At 38.2% G+C, this 15,588-nt stretch overlaps 2 protein-coding genes across 2 annotated transcripts; both read right to left on the reverse strand.

The window, feature by feature from the left end:
• Positions 1-4,441: 4,441 nt before the first annotated feature.
• On the reverse strand, positions 4,442-6,082 carry LOC149006330 (REF/SRPP-like protein At1g67360). Its single transcript, XM_089165906.1, has 3 exons — positions 5,931-6,082; positions 5,612-5,836; positions 4,442-5,014 (listed from the first exon to the last, which is right to left on the reverse strand). The coding sequence occupies exons 1-3, from the start codon at positions 5,943-5,945 to the stop codon at positions 4,592-4,594; spliced, it is 663 nt and encodes a 220-aa protein (XP_089022032.1). The 5' UTR covers positions 5,946-6,082; the 3' UTR covers positions 4,442-4,591.
• Positions 6,083-10,056: 3,974 nt separating this feature from the next.
• Positions 10,057-15,551, reverse strand: ASY1 (DNA-binding HORMA family protein). Its single transcript, XM_089165730.1, has 22 exons — positions 15,463-15,551; positions 15,318-15,374; positions 14,667-14,763; positions 14,499-14,567; positions 14,319-14,411; positions 13,904-14,027; positions 13,765-13,834; positions 13,624-13,665; positions 13,403-13,531; positions 13,194-13,307; positions 13,054-13,096; positions 12,915-12,956; positions 12,640-12,764; positions 12,498-12,510; positions 12,213-12,289; positions 12,016-12,123; positions 11,762-11,918; positions 11,496-11,596; positions 11,287-11,410; positions 10,642-10,799; positions 10,378-10,515; positions 10,057-10,234 (listed from the first exon to the last, which is right to left on the reverse strand). The coding sequence occupies exons 1-22, from the start codon at positions 15,463-15,465 to the stop codon at positions 10,181-10,183; spliced, it is 1,938 nt and encodes a 645-aa protein (XP_089021856.1). The 5' UTR covers positions 15,466-15,551; the 3' UTR covers positions 10,057-10,180.
• Positions 15,552-15,588: the final 37 nt, after the last annotated feature.

A 15,588-nucleotide genomic window follows, 5' to 3' on the forward strand; every position in this document is an offset into this window, starting at 1 on the left:
ACATCGACTCTCAGAGGTGGATCGACTTTGCAGCCAGTTTTGCCTCCGGAGAATCTGAGCAAGAAGAGGGTGGATTATCAGCCGTGGGCTTCCGATCTAAGGGAGCTCATCCTCGTGGGAAGAGGTTCGAGTCCATTGCAGAGAGGAGATGAGGAATATGGAAATCAGCAAGGTGAGTACATGGTTCAGGAATCTGAACATCACGTCTGTGAATGTTCTTCGACGACATCCCAATCACACCACCTGCTATTCTTGTTTGTTTCTGAGAAAATGGGAAAAGAAGAAGAAACCCTAGATTTGCAAGAAACAAGCCTTTTCGCACCTTACAGGAGTGCCTTCGAACCAAGACTGCTTTGCTTGCGATCATTCCTCACACAGTCGCCTCGACGCTGCCTGAATCGTCCCACACAACCTCTGCCGAAACTAAATTTTTATTTGCACCGGAAGGTTGAGTTCGTCACGGGGTTTGGATTCCCCTACCGAGAGGGGCTGAGTTTGCAAATTTATAAATTCTAAACCTTAAAAATGTAAAAGAAAAATTTTATATTTTAATATAATATTTTGGAGTTTTAATCTGGACCGTTCAACATATTTTTGATGAGTTGACCGAATCTCGACCGTCGGCAGCTGCCGCAAATAAAAATCCGGAATGCTTCTTAGATTTTTGAGTAATTTTCATCTGACCCCATAAGGTTTGATCTATGTCATTTTTAGTCCAATAAAATGGACACTTTGCATCTGTCTCCCCTGAAGTATCTAATAAAGTCAATTAAGGACAAATTTTATGATTTTTACGACTAAAATACCCTTGTATCTATTCAACCTAAAATTTGCAAACAATTAACCCCATTCCATCCGCTTCGCTTGAGTCTCTTCGTTCAGCTTTATTCAGATCCAAAACTATGTTGGCTACGTTGAATCGGCTGGAGGTTCGATTAAGAAATGGTGGGAGAGGGTTCGGGGTTGGGCTTGGATCCTATCCAAGAAACCCTCATTCGCCAGAGATCTGGAGATGAATGAGGCGGAAACCGCCATGTTAGGTTGTCCGGCAAGGGCAGCTGGAGGCATGTGTTCTGTAAGGTAAGATCTGAGTTCAGAAAGCTCGTGGGTTCCAATAAGGTCGGTTTACCTCAAACCTTCAAGTGTGATTCCTACAATTACTTTCAGAATTTCGACGACGGCAACAAGGCTCACTAATTAAACGCAATAGTCTGAAGCTGCAAATTCCAAGATCTGAGCGTTTCTTTCTTTCTTCTACTGCTTATATGCAGAGTCTTTGGGATGGGCTCTGCATCTCCTTGTTAAGAAACTAAGGTCTTAATATCAATTTCTCTCACGGGAGCCTCTGCTTCTCCTGGGTAGCAAATGTTTTTGGCAACTCTTTTTTAATTTATTGTTGATTCTTCTTTCTTTTTCTTAAAATTGTATATCTATCTCTAAACCAAGGAGCTGCTAGATCTGAATGAATATTTTCTTGTCTTTAATTCCAATGACACACTGATGCAGAGAAGGGAAGAAAACATGCAGAGAACGGGAGAGGGAGAAAACATGAGATGATAAAAATGGATCTAATTGGTATCACAGAGCCAACTGAACTGCTTGTTTTCAATTTTTAAAACCGTATTTTCTTCAATGGCGAAGGATCTGAGGAGGCAAAATCAAGAGGGATTTGGATCTGTGAATAAAGTTGAATGAAGCGACTGAAGCGGATGAAATTGGGTTAATTGCAAAAACATAATGCAAATCTTACACTATAATAGATATGAGGGTATTTTGGTCATAAAATTTATAATTTGTTCTTAATTGATCTTATTGGATATTTCAGGCGAGGCAGATGCAAAGTATCTATTTATTTGGACTAAAAATGACATAGATCAAACCTCAGGGGTCCCTATGAAAATTATTCTAGATTTAGATTTTTTAATACATTGTGTTATTATATATTTTTTTTAAATATATAATTAATCGTTTGATGTCCAATTTTCTCTTTTTAAAACCGTATATTAATAAAATATATTAAATAATCTGAATAACACTTTGTTTCTTTCACGTTTGAAATTTAAATACACTTAAAAGCGACTAACGGTGTTAGTCTGCTTAAGACCCACATGTAACATATTGTGTTACCAGACCCAACATTAACTTATGGTCCACTAAAAGGACTTACATGTAAAAAACTCTATTTAAAAAGTCTTAAATAGTTACAAACCTTTAAGACGTTTTCAATTTACAAACTCAACCCATAATTCTCCCGATCAAATGAAACCCTATCCTCTTCGACGTACTCTTTTGTTTTGAACTGCAATCAACCTTCTCTTTTGCTTTGCATTGCAAAGTCGTCCATAATTCTTGGAAGTCGTCCTTCTTTGAGTACTCCGAATCCTTGCCTTCCCAACATCCAAAATAGAAACCCCAATTGCATCCGAATCCTAGCTCTGCCTGAATGAAATCGACTTTAATACATCCTGCATAAAACTAAAAGCAAACATTAGGAAGTGGCAACGATTCGAAATAGGGTTTTGATTTGAAATGGACATAACTACGAATTTCAATAAAAATTCTCAGATTTTCTCAAAAAATGAGGATTTGTAAAATGAGAACTAGAAAATCATTGAAGTTTGATGCACCTTTGAGAAATGGTTATAAGAGGAAATGTAAGGTTTATTGGGTAGAGATCAAGAGGAAGAGAAGTTGGAAGCGTTATATACTACAACTACAACTGCGAGAGATTAAAATGACAACAAGAGAAAGCAGGGCGAAGCGATTGACAATTCTCTGTCTGTCAATGACGACTTCTGGTCATGGAGAAGCAACAAAGAAACTGAGGTAATGTGGGCGATTGTCAGCATTTATTATCACAAATTTCATCACTTCTTTCTATTTGCGATTGGGTTTATTCCATTCTCACCAGTCATTTGGTTTATCATTTAGTAGAGTTACTGGATTCAATTCATCTCTTGCTTTGCACTGCAAATTCGAGTAAGAAGAATCGAAACTTATGGTTGACTTCGAAGAAAATCCAAAGAGACCATCACGAGGAAGGACGACTCTCAATTTTAGGGTTTCATTTCATTGAAGTTTAGGACTTCGTTTGATCGGGAGAGTTCTAGGTTGAGTTTTTAAATTTGAGAATTTGAGGAGTGACAAATTGTAATTATTTAAGACTTTCTAAATATAAAATTGAATTATATACATCTAGTTGTTTCTCAAATTTGAAGAAACATGTCACACTCGCATGCTTGCGAGTACAGATATCTGCGTGGACATGAACAGAAATCCTTGTGCTTTGTGCAACAATGTCTGAAATTTGGGTAAACAAAATTGAAAAATAAATATTAATAATTAGAAGACTCTTTTGTATGTGAGTCTTCTTAGTATAGCATAAACTAATATTATGTTCCCATAGTGTAAAAATTACATTTGAGTCCTAAAGCAAATGTTTTCAAATTTCTAACCTAAAGTGACTAAAATTCCCCTCAAATAGTTTAAGACATGATAATATGAAATAACTATAATACTCCTAATACCTATTGTTATCAAGCAGGTGAGTGAAGGGAGAATCCCTCCACCCATCTTCTTCCTCCTTCACCCTATTGGAGCCAACTCATGAAACATTGCAAGAAACCACCCCACCATAGGGTATTCCTATCCGATAAATTGTGTCAGGACTTTCAAGAAATCTGATGGATTTCAGTGGCAGTATCCCTATTTTATCCTAGGTCAGAACTACAAATCCACATTAAATTTTTCGATTTTTTTCGGAACATTCATTTGCTGAGATATAAAACCAGATACGTTCAGGTCATCTCTTCAATTGCAACACTTGGTCACATATTTCACTTTTTGTTGCAGAAAATATAGACTGATACAGATTGTCAGGTGGTCGGTCACACACACCCTGACTCGTTTATCGGCTTTTATGTGTTTTCGCTTTGCAATGTGTGGATCAACCGAAGAATTTCTTATGTGAAGTTTCCACATTTCGTTTTCTCCCTTACTTCACCTGCAACCCTAAATCCACTTGCTTGGAGTGCTCTGAATTTATTAAGAAATGCTAATTTTGAGAGTTTTTGAATGAGTGAGTTTTACATCTTTGAGAGTTTGTTGCTCTGAAATTTTTAAGAAACCCCATCTTTGAGAGTTTGCCGCTCTGAATTTATTAAGAAATGCCCATCTTCACCAGTTTTACATTTATCGGTTTAGGAATTAAGAATTCGCAGATTCAGAATCTGCTCAGATTTCAGAGTACTTCAACTATGTTTAAATCTCAACCTAAAGATAACGGCTTATTGCTACAGTCTTCCACAAGCCAAAGCATTTGTGAAAGGATGACCGTGGAGTTAGCAATCACAGCCTCACTCAGATGGACTAACGAGTAACAACGGTTGGGGATCGTATTAAGTGCAAATGTGCAATACAGAGAGGAAACAAAGCAGGGACAAAGGTTAATTGGCTTTAATCATTTAAATCAAGTTCAAATTACATTTCTATTCACAACTAAAACCTTCACACAGAAAATAAATTGATCAAACTAAACCATAAACGATGAAATTACTTGGTGAGCATCTCCTCCCTCGTGCTCCTGAAATAGTTAGTTGAGCTCTGCCCCTTCCTTCACTGCTTCACCCTTCTTGTTGAATGTCTTCTCAATTTTCTCAAGAGGCACAAGTGGGAGATAGCCAAATACGGAGTAACCCTTCTGCCTCATGTCCATGACAACGTGGTTGTACTTGCCTGAGCAATTAGCAGCCGTGGGAACAACCATGGCTGCTCCTTTCTGGAAGGTTGGAATCTGATTTAGCACGCACCAAACCTTTACAGATTGGTCCAATGCAAACTCCTTGTAAATTCCCAGACCATAGCTTATTGCTGCAGGTACACCACCAGTTCGAGCCTCAGATACAAGAGTTTGGGTGATCTTTGTTGCCTTCTGGGCAAAGCAAGAAGCTTGGCCCACAATCTGCTTCGCCAAAGGAGGCGCATCTTTGTCAAACTTATTTGCTGCTTCGTCTACCTGCAATTGTGAGAAAGGATTTACAGAGTATTAGCATCAGGGTTGCAGCATGAAACAAACCTTACAAGAGGAATAACTAAAAGAGACATAATCAGGCTTTTGGACCAGTGTGCAAAATGGGAACCATATGGTACGCAATCAGGACACAAGTTACATGAGAAAGAGTGCAGAAGCTGTGAGTTGCTCGCCCTTCAACTGTATTTATATTGCAGGACTATAATCACAAGATGACCTCATGATGAACTGAGTCACATACGAATGCATATCAAGATCATCAAGAGGGAAGAATCTTAAGAACACAAGTAACGAAAGAAAGAATCTTGTCGAATAATATCAAGAAATTTTGCCAATAAACCCATGAAAACCATAGCTTGCAGCAACCTGTAATCTAATTCTTTATTTATTAGAAAGGTCGGAAAAAAGATGAATCCAAGAGAAAGATGAAAACACCACGAAAACCCTGATACACAAAGGGCATCGGTGAAATTTAGATGAAAGAATTCGCATAAACCGAGAAGGAAAACGAGAAGAGCAAAACATTGTACAAACAAACTAACACAATTTTGAACACCAGAGGATATGAAAAATTCAGAATACCTTCTTGTCGAGGAAAACGAGAAGATTGTAAGGCACATCTTTAAATTTCTCGCGAACGGGGGCTACAACAGTTGTAACAGTACCCTCAACAGTTCTAACACCAGATCTCAAAGGACCCGAATTCTGTTTAGCGTATTCGTAAAGGTTCGATACCCATATCAATATGTTAATAGCAGCGATCTTGATAAACCCTAGATGTTTCAATTGTTGTTTCTCCGATTCGATCTACAGAAAAATCATACGTCGATAAATTAAGATGAATCGCAGCAAAGAAATTAACTCCAAAACAAAGAAAATTAGAAAGATTGAGATCACAAACCGCATCTGAACCCATGATCGTCAGAACTTCGCCTTCGATTTCGCTTCAAATCGTTTTCACGGAAGATGTCGAGAAAGCATACGAAGAGTACTTCTTTTATAAGGGAAGTAGCAACGGAAACTTTGAAGAAACAGAATAAGCGAGAAATATTCACTGGCAGTCAGTGTATTTAAGGTATATATATTTTTTTTCAGTTTAAGTGACATTTTTCAGTTATAGATGGACGGTTGAGATCACATCTTTCTCAAGGATGAACGGTTTCTGTCTCTCAAATGGACCTTACTAACTTTCCCTGGTTGGAGTTTCCAGCCAACAAACAAGCTAGAAAGTTCTGGAATTTCGTTACGTCGGCAACTGTCATTCTTTACGTCTCTCTCGTAGAGTCGTACGCGTTCGGAGAACTTTCCTGAAGTACACGTGGACGACAGATTTGGTGACTTCAAATTCCAATCCCACGGCTGAAATAAATATATATATATATATATATATATATATATATATATATATATCTAATTTCATAGGTTTTCTAGAACATCCTGCTCCCTATCAATAAAAAGCATGATAATTAACTCTGATGGATTAGAGATTAGTTCAGTTTTTAAAGAGCGATATCTAATTATATAAAAATAAATGTTAATTTATATAACATGTGAAAAAGAATAAAATCAATATAAAATCAATGAATATATAAATAAAATCCTCCAAAAATTGATAAAAACCTGAGTCCAACTGATAAGGGCAGCTTAAAAAACAAATCCCCAGTGAATTAGACAATCTAGAAACATATAAAAAAAAAAGGATAAGTACTGTTGATCATATGTAGTTTGATTTTATTACTAATAAAATCATGTTCTTTACGAAGTTACTGTTACCCCCTTCCTTATAATGGTGTTAAGTAACCGTTAAGTTTGAATATGTATTGTCTAATTTCTAATTTGTCCTTAATTAAAATTAAGAAATCTAAAGATGATGATATTTCATTTATAAAAACCAAATTAAATGTCAATTTTACCGTAAATTTCATTTATTTTGAATTAATAAAATAGGTAAAATCCAAATCCAATTAGTAATTTTGAAAAATACAGGAAATACACTAGTAACAAAATCAAACTACAGGGGACAATAGTAATTATCCTTAAAAATAATAATAATAAAAAGACTTCTTCAAATATAAAATACTCTTGATTTTCGCTTTTAAAGGAGAAGATCAGAAGTTATAACTGTTTCTCTTCCCAGAATAGCATTTGACAATTAATGAGATTCTCATAACCTAATGAAACTTTTTTTTTGATTTTAGCTTTGAGAAACAAAAAAAGATTGATGGAAACTCAATAATATCATTTTGTTTCTAGTGTTTTTAGCTTTGAGAAAATAAAAATAATTGTTTTTAATAAGGACAAATAAAAAAACTCACATTAAAACACAACTACGTGTTTTTTACAACATAAGTAGAAATTTATGAAAACAATAATTGTTGTGTCTGTTTCTCAAAGCAAACACGGCGCAAAATAGTTTTAAAACAGGATATTTGTAGAATTTGGCATCTTAAACATAAAACCCCTGCTAATTAAAACCTTCTCATAATGTATTAGAAGGTTTCCATCCATTGTTTTTTTCAACCCTAACGACAAGAATCTTCCGGTTCTTCATCTCCTCTGTCAATGTAGATCAAGGCCTTCATCTTTTTTTTTTTTTTATCTCCATTGAAACTTTGCTTTGCAAAAAGGTTCCTGATGTAACTAATGTATATCTCTGAATTCAAATTTTGAAATCTCCCATCCACTCAAAATTTCAATTCAAATTCAAAATTTGAATTTTCCCACCGCACCCGAACTAGGAATTCAAATTCAAATTCAAATTTTGAACTCTCCTTTCCGAGTTAAAAGATTCTTCAGATCTTTTGCGAAGGACCAATATGCATGAAGCAAAATCAATAGCAACCCCGACCTCCATCACCAAAGCAACCACTGAGGAACCTCCCCTCTATGATGATCCATCCCAATATAGAAGTATAGTGGGTGCCCTTCAGTATTTGACTCTCATACGCCCTGATATATTTTTTGCTGTCAATATGGTTTGTCAATATATGCATTGCCCTGCAATTGATCATTGGGTTGCAGTTAAGCGAATCCTTCGTTATCTAAAAGAGACCCCATCCCATGGAATTCTATTTCGGCCAACAACTAATCTTTCTCTCACTGCCTTTAGTGATGCTGATTGGGCCGGTTCAACTATTGATCGACGATCTACAAGTGGTTATTGTGTCTACTTGGGCTCTAACTTGATCTCTTAGAATTCCAAGAAACAACCCACTATGGCCTGCTCCTCTACAAAATCTGAGTACAAAGGGGTTGCTAATGCTACCGCTGAGCTGATATGGTTACGTCAACTACTGCTTGAACTTGGGGTTGTCACTTCTGCACCAACTCTATACTGCGATAATATTGGACCTACTTACCTTGTTGCTAATCCGATCTTTTATGCACGAACCAAACACAAATCTTTTATGCACGAACCAAACACATCGAGATAGTCAATGGTTGGCTAGTAGAGCGGTTAAAAGCCTAGACTCCCATGGGTTGGGTTCACACCCATCCGGCGACGTTTCATTTCCAGTATTAAAAAAGCACCAGTACAAACACATCGAGATTGACTATCATTTTGTTCGTGAACAAGTCCAAGCTCACTGTTCTCAACCAATGACCTTGCCGGGGAATGTAAATGATTAGTCTTTGAATTCAAATTCAAATTCAAATCTACCGTACCTAGCTTCATCCTTGATTGATCTTATCTCCAACAATCATTTTGTTCGTGAACAAGTCCAAGCTCACTGTTCTCAACCAATGACCTTGCCGGGGAATGTAAATGATTAGTCTTTGAATTCAAATTAAAATTCAAATCTACCAGAACTAGCTTCATCCTTGATTGATCTTATCTCCAACCGATCAAAAAGAGTTTGAGTTATATTTAAATTATCAACAAATTTTAGAGTTTGATTGTAAACAAGTTGTAGTTCAAATTTAAATATTTGAATTGTAATTCATATCATATTAATACACATCTCCCACTCACTAATCTAAGTGCGGAAGAATTCTTTGCATACCGATACAATTTGTATTTCCAGAAAATCAAATACCCATAGAAATGTATATGTAGCCACCTAAACTGCTTCTCGGGGTAGAAACACTATGGTTCCTGTCAAAGGTGGTATGTTAAAGCGGTTAAAGACCCAACTTCCCTATGGGAGGTCTTGGGTTCGCAACCACTCGGCAGCATTAATATAAAAAATGCTCCCCCTGAAGAAGTAAATCGTGTTGCGCAAGCTAGCCTGGATGAACTTCAGTTCCAAGAAAGAAAGAAAAAACACTATGGTTACTTATAAAGCATGTCCTTATTGTGGTGCATATACATTGAATATGTGCATGCCACACCAGCAGTTGGATGCCTTATTGTGTAGGCACATTTCAAGGGAAGGATATCGGTCGAAACTTTTGTTATTCACATTTCATCCTCTCATTATTGTAAACGTGGAAAGTAATACCTACATCTATCACGCTAACACATCCCACGGTGTTGGCGAACTCGGTGCCTATGTGATCCGGGGATGTGGTGGCGAAATCGGTGCCTATGTGATCCGGCTCAACCCGTCATGCTGATTAAGATCCAGTTCTGCAAGTTAAATACTTCAGCACTTATATATACTTAACCTTGATGACGAGTACAAAACAACTCCCCCAAAAGTTACCATTTTGCTAATGTCTTATCTTCATCTTCGATATTCCTTGGGTGTGTGCACACGGTGGGTGGTTGCCTTTCAGAAAAAATTAACACGTTGACATTACCACTCAACTGTGGTTCACTGCTTACTGGGGTCCAGGTGATACTTAATTTTGATTCATTATTGTCAAGGTTCAGAGTGATTTGAATGACTTTGTCGTTATAGTAATATTGGGAGCACCTCTTGGTAAGCAAAATATTCTTCTTTCAGCATAACTATGATTAATTCTTTTGGCGAAGGATGATACAACAAACGTTGACCCTTCGCCCTTTAGATTTCTCAATTATAGTCTAGATTAACCATGTACTGATTTCAACTTCACACGTTCTTCTTTATATGTGCTGAACTTCTACGATGTTTATGATCAAACTGGGGAGGCTTAAGTAGTTAACCTGTAACAATTATATGGTTAAGAGATGAGAGGAGAAAAACGAATCCGGCTGAGCTAGTTAAATGATGGGGCGAAGCACAATCACAAGGCTTGCGATCTCTGGCGCTTTACAGTCTGAAGAATGGGCTCCTTAACCTGCCACGATTATTGTGGTATAGAACAGTTTAGAAGCCGAAACAGCCGAAACTCAATGCAAGCATCAACTGAGTTTTTGATTTACAAGGTATATATAGTGAAGCATTCATATCAGAAGACAAGGTAAAAGTCTTGAGAATCACCGTGCTGGCTTTCCTGGATCGCTTCTCCTGGGTTGATACACTACCGATGACAGCGTCACCATCGTCGCGGTGATTGTTCCTCCCATTTGTTCCGTCGATCTCATTCCTCGGGACGGCGCTTTCTCGCGAAGCCACAGGCTGTACAATCATTGCAGAGGTGATTCATCAAGAGTGGTTGAACTTTCACCATGGGTTGAATTAGAAAGCCACAATTAAGTTATCAAGTTAAATAATAAAAGGAGTTGGGAAAATGACAAAACCAACCCCAGCCTTGCTCATGGGAGTGTTTCCGTGCTCCCCTGCTTCACGGTCACCCCTAATTGAACCGCTCTGATGCATGTCGGATCTCCCTCGTGTGCGGGTAAGATCAGATCCGATGGAGCGGAGGCCGCCGCAGGTGGACAAGTCCATTTGCTTGCTCCCTACCAAGAAAACATTTTCATTAGGATGCTGAAACTGGATAAAAGTTCTCTTCAGCCATAACTTTCTGGTTCATGCAACCATACACTTGTAATTTCAATCTTATCATCAAAGCTAGAGGCCCTAAACCACACTCCCACCCCTACCCATGAATTCGAAGTACTTTCTTTTCTCGATCATCTGGCCATGGAAAATGATTTTCCCTTGCGCCTTGACCGTGTGTGAAAAAAGCCAGTTCAAAATGGCAGAACGAAGCTGTATCTGCTTTTTCTTCCCAGATGCATGTTGGGGCAATTTCAACACTCATCTAAAATGTTAAATCTGTTTTCCTATTTTCATGTTTTTGCTAATGCCACTTTCAAAACAGGAGTATTTCTTACATCGGTAAATAATAGTAGATCTGCAAGAGACCCCAAATGCCACAGATAGTACATAATGTTTGTTTTTTACCCAAAAAGACTCAGTATAATTTAATAGTTGGTTTTGTACCGGTTATTTGGAGTTCCGCACGGTTCGATTTGCTATTAGGCTCGAAAACTTCCATTGGTTTTGTACCGGTTGTTTGGAGTTCCGCCCGGTTCACTTTGCTATTGGGCTCGAAAACTTCCATCGCCTAATAAAACAATTAGTGAATTTATTACCGAAATATATTTACTCAATACTCAAAAGGGGAGAAAAGGGGGAACAGAGCAAAATACCTGTTGGTCATATGCAACGGTTTTGTTGTTGTCCAACGACAGCGCATTTTTAATCTCCAGCAGCTTCTTATTGGTTGTATCCGAGCGGATGACACGTTTCCCTGCAGGAAATCTCGTTAGCAAATGTAAAATTGTTTGGGTTTTCACACTTTTTTAGAAACAGCTCGAGCGTTCGCAGCGTAGCGCTGCGCATTAATCGCGCAGCACTGAAGTCGGCTAGCAAACCCCTGTAAGTTTGAGAAACCCATGTAGTTTCAGCATTTCACCTAGTCTGCGGTTGCCTTTTCCTTTGCCTTGAACAAATCCATCCTGTGCCATTTTGTCGATCAGTTTTCTCACTATAGCTTGGCTGGCTTCTCCTTCCAGCTTGCTCTGAAGCTTCGATACAGTCACATATTCCATTGGAAGAGCATGGTACAAAGCCTGCAGTTAAGGGGGAAATTTTGAGATTTGAAACGGATCACGGGTACTTGGGAAAGAAGATGGGGGCAAGAGGGAATATGGAAAACTGAAGATTCACCTTCATGTACATGTAGTCATCTTTGTTACTTGTATGAACTTCGTCACCACGTGGAATTTCTTGGGCATCCATTTCCTTTTTAAAAGCAGCAATCTCACCGTAGGGTTTCTGAAGCGCATTGTTGATGAAGAGATTAAGAGGGAGGGAGAGCTTGTCGAAACAGTGCTGAGTTAACGATTCGGGGAGTTATAACAAACCTTTGGCTTAGTAATGGTGAAACTGTCCCTTCCGGACTTAGACAGAACACCTTTTCTTACGAGCTTGTCCATTATTTCTGGAAAGCAGTCAAAGGAAATTTAGACTGGCTTCTCAACAACCGGCAGGACTTACGGTGGATTTGATTGCAGTCCTGTTAACCTTAACCCTTTGGGTTTCCATGTCAATGCATATGATTCGGAAAGTAGAAACAGGATTCTACATGACTATTAACAGCCAAATTTTTTCACTTTATGCTTTTAAAGATGGAAAAGTTCTCCAATTACCTTCCGTCAAAACCTGCAAAATGTTAACTCTTGTCAAATACCTGGTTCTTTTTGGGTGAGAAGAACCTGGTACAATTACAACCAACTTGAGAAATAAAAACATGCCAAAAGAGAACTGGCGACACTAATGACGGTAATTTACCACCGAGATGTCGGGGAAGTTTGCTAGGACATCAGTGAGATGAACAGCGTCCTTGTGGCAAGAGCTGATCCAATTCTTTACCCGTTCCAATTGTTGTTCGTCCTCCGCTTCATCCTGTGTATTATCTGAACATGCAGAGAGTGCTAAATCCATGAACTAGTGCCACAGCTTGTACTGGCCCTTGGAACCCCAAAAGAAGTACTTGCATTTGATTCTCAGGAAAATTACTGTTTAGAGTTTAGACTAGAAATTTGAGGATTAAATTGGAAACTCACCGTCATCAACCATGCCATTTTCTTCATATGTTCTTTCTTTATCTGTCAATAAATTCCAATGTTTGACTCCAGAGTAACAGAACATGCAGAAGGGGCGCGAAGACAGAACAAAATATAACCTAATTAACTAGACAATTACCAACGGGTGCAACCATATATCGGTCTTCTTCTGAAAGATTAACCTGAAATGTCAGGCACATTCTGAGTCATTTCCTTATAAAATAGGGAAAATATAGCTAAAGATAATCGAAGCAAAACATGAATCCACGGAAAACTAGCCTCGCTATCTGAGCTGGAGGAATCATCTCGTCGACTAGAATCATCTCCCAAACTCACATCCACATCGTTTTGAATGTCATTCTCATCTTCACAGGGATCGAGGACACTTTTAACCTTCACATAACAAATCTGTGAGAAGATGGACTACTAGACTGTACAGTAATTAAAGTTCTGTTTGGGGATCCTTTGTTTGGCCCATAGTTACTCACCTTTAGAGCTAATACGAAATGCCTACTGTTGACGTTGCCAACCTCCATTTTCAGAGGATTTTTAGCCCATGGGTTATTGGCTTCATGCTCCGTGCAGCTTCTGAAGAACGGTGGCTCATAGTCCGCAGGCTGAGAGATAAATTCAAGATGCTAGTATTTTATAAGAAAGACAGAGAAGCGATATGGCCAATGACGATGAAATTGCGACGAGGGGACATTACCGTCACGTCGTCGTAGTAGAGGAGTTTCATCAAGATGGTGCGCTGAAATACAGTCCAGTAATTTACTCATAAGAGTCTGGAAGAATTGCTCCATATTAAATCGAAATTCTGAATGAACTAGTAACTGCCTTTTGTATTTACCTCTTCTGGCATCCGATCGAGAGTTCTCATCAACTGAACTAGTGTTCGGACCATTGTACATGCAGAGCTCCTGCAAATATAACAATGGACGGTAGATACTTCGATGTCTGGGATGAACAGTTGGAGCAGATTTACGTACCTCATCTGGTTCGGAGTGATATCAGCCGAAGCGTTAGACTTAAAAGTGGATCCTTTTTTGCTTCCAACACGACTGATGTTCATCGAAACCTCTTGGGAATCAGAATTCGAATAACTGAATGAAACTGCAAAAACAGATCTGCCCTTTAATGTGCTGACAATGTCCGTTCACGAATCAAATGAAAAAGAATAAAAACACAAGAACAAACAATACTTCTTATCCTTGAGGCTTATGTTCAAGTGTTCAAGTGTTCAATTAAGAGGTCGAACCCTCAAAATCGCTCGAATGCTGATGGCTGATGCCAGCGGATGATACCATTACATCCAGAATGCTTTTGTTCTAAAGTTTGATCGGTCTGTTCTAAAATCTCGCAATAATCATCAGAATGTATTCAGAGTACAGAAAATCAACTTACATGAGTATTCCTCGATCATTGGACCTCCCATTGATTCACAGACGCAGAAAAGAAGTGTTCTCAGGTACTTTTTCTGCAGGGCGTCATAAACGCCTAACAGAAAATAAAATGACAATGAGATCAGCTAGATCGATGAATCAATCTTTGTAGTCAAGAGATTGGTGTGTAGATGCAACATGCCTTTCTCCATCCAATCGATGAGTCTTCGTGATTCAGCATCCATAGGCATAAGCTTCTTGATCTTCATCTCTGTTGGAGGACGCATAATTTTAAAAACTCAGTCGCTAGATTTTTAATTAACGAATGAACTTGAAAGAAGTCCTGTGAGTCTACTAGTATATAGCTTACCAAGGGCAGGAACCGACTTATCATTGAAATATTTCTCCGGAAATAGGCCTCTGATGTAGCTAATGTTGAATATAGCAATGCGCACTAAGTTCCTCGTCTATTCATGGTGACGAAATTAGCGAACATAAGATCCAACAATCAGAAGGTAATTTTCCGAAAAACGAGACGAACTACAGTTCAAAAGGTAAGTATCTAAAGAGGCGAGAAACAATGAAAAATCACATAGCAAATTATAAACTGCTACTTAATGGTGAAAACAGAGATCCAGATCTGTTAATAGCGAAGGTAGAGACATGCAATAGATCAAGTTTTCCTCCATTCTATCAGAAACTCCGAAACTTTTGGAAAATCAACTGCGTATCAATGTTTGATTTAAATATACAAGCTTATTATAGAACTTTCAGGTCTTCAACAGACATAAATTCACGACAAGAAGATATACGGTTCAGATCTGATGAAAATTCGGTTAGTTGAATGTTGGAGCCGTATCTGTTCAATCTTCGGTTTCAGAAACAAATAAACTAATTAAAAATTGTACCACATTTTGCAGATTATCAGGTTAGTATCTGAAATGTTTGAAGTGCTATTAAGTATCAAACTAATCTGGAGAAAATAAACGCAGATGACAACGGAACTCGGATAACATATTACCAGAAGCAGTGAATCCTGCTCCGTTATCTCTGCCTCCCGCAATTTCTGCGCCACAACCTGAGAAACGGAACCAAATAAAATCTCAGAGACGTGAGACTGATCGAATGACGATACGATTGATGAATAGTAAAGCATCGCTACTCACCATCTTTCTCGTTCACTGACTACGAAAACTGAGCAATGGAGAATCGGAGAGAAAGCTGAGGCCAACAAGTGGAAAAAATCCGACTGAAACTATTTTAAATGGGAAAACGATGGCGGGAACAAGAGG

This window comes from Hakea prostrata, chromosome 8 (assembly GCF_041222555.1).
Source record: "Hakea prostrata isolate BN-2017 chromosome 8, UWA_Hpros_2, whole genome shotgun sequence".
Lineage (NCBI taxonomy): Eukaryota > Viridiplantae > Streptophyta > Magnoliopsida > Proteales > Proteaceae > Hakea > Hakea prostrata.

Coding starts and splice junctions, on each gene's coding strand:
- LOC149006330 (XM_089165906.1), bottom strand. Junction 5,015..5,611: donor TCGTTTTCCTCGACAAGAAG/GTATTCTGAATT, acceptor TCACAATTGCAG/GTAGACGAAGCAGCAAATAA.
- ASY1 (XM_089165730.1), bottom strand. Junction 12,124..12,212: donor TCACCATTACTAAGCCAAAG/GTTTGTTATAAC, acceptor AATGCGCTTCAG/AAACCCTACGGTGAGATTGC. Junction 11,919..12,015: donor ATGACTACATGTACATGAAG/GTGAATCTTCAG, acceptor CCTTAACTGCAG/GCTTTGTACCATGCTCTTCC.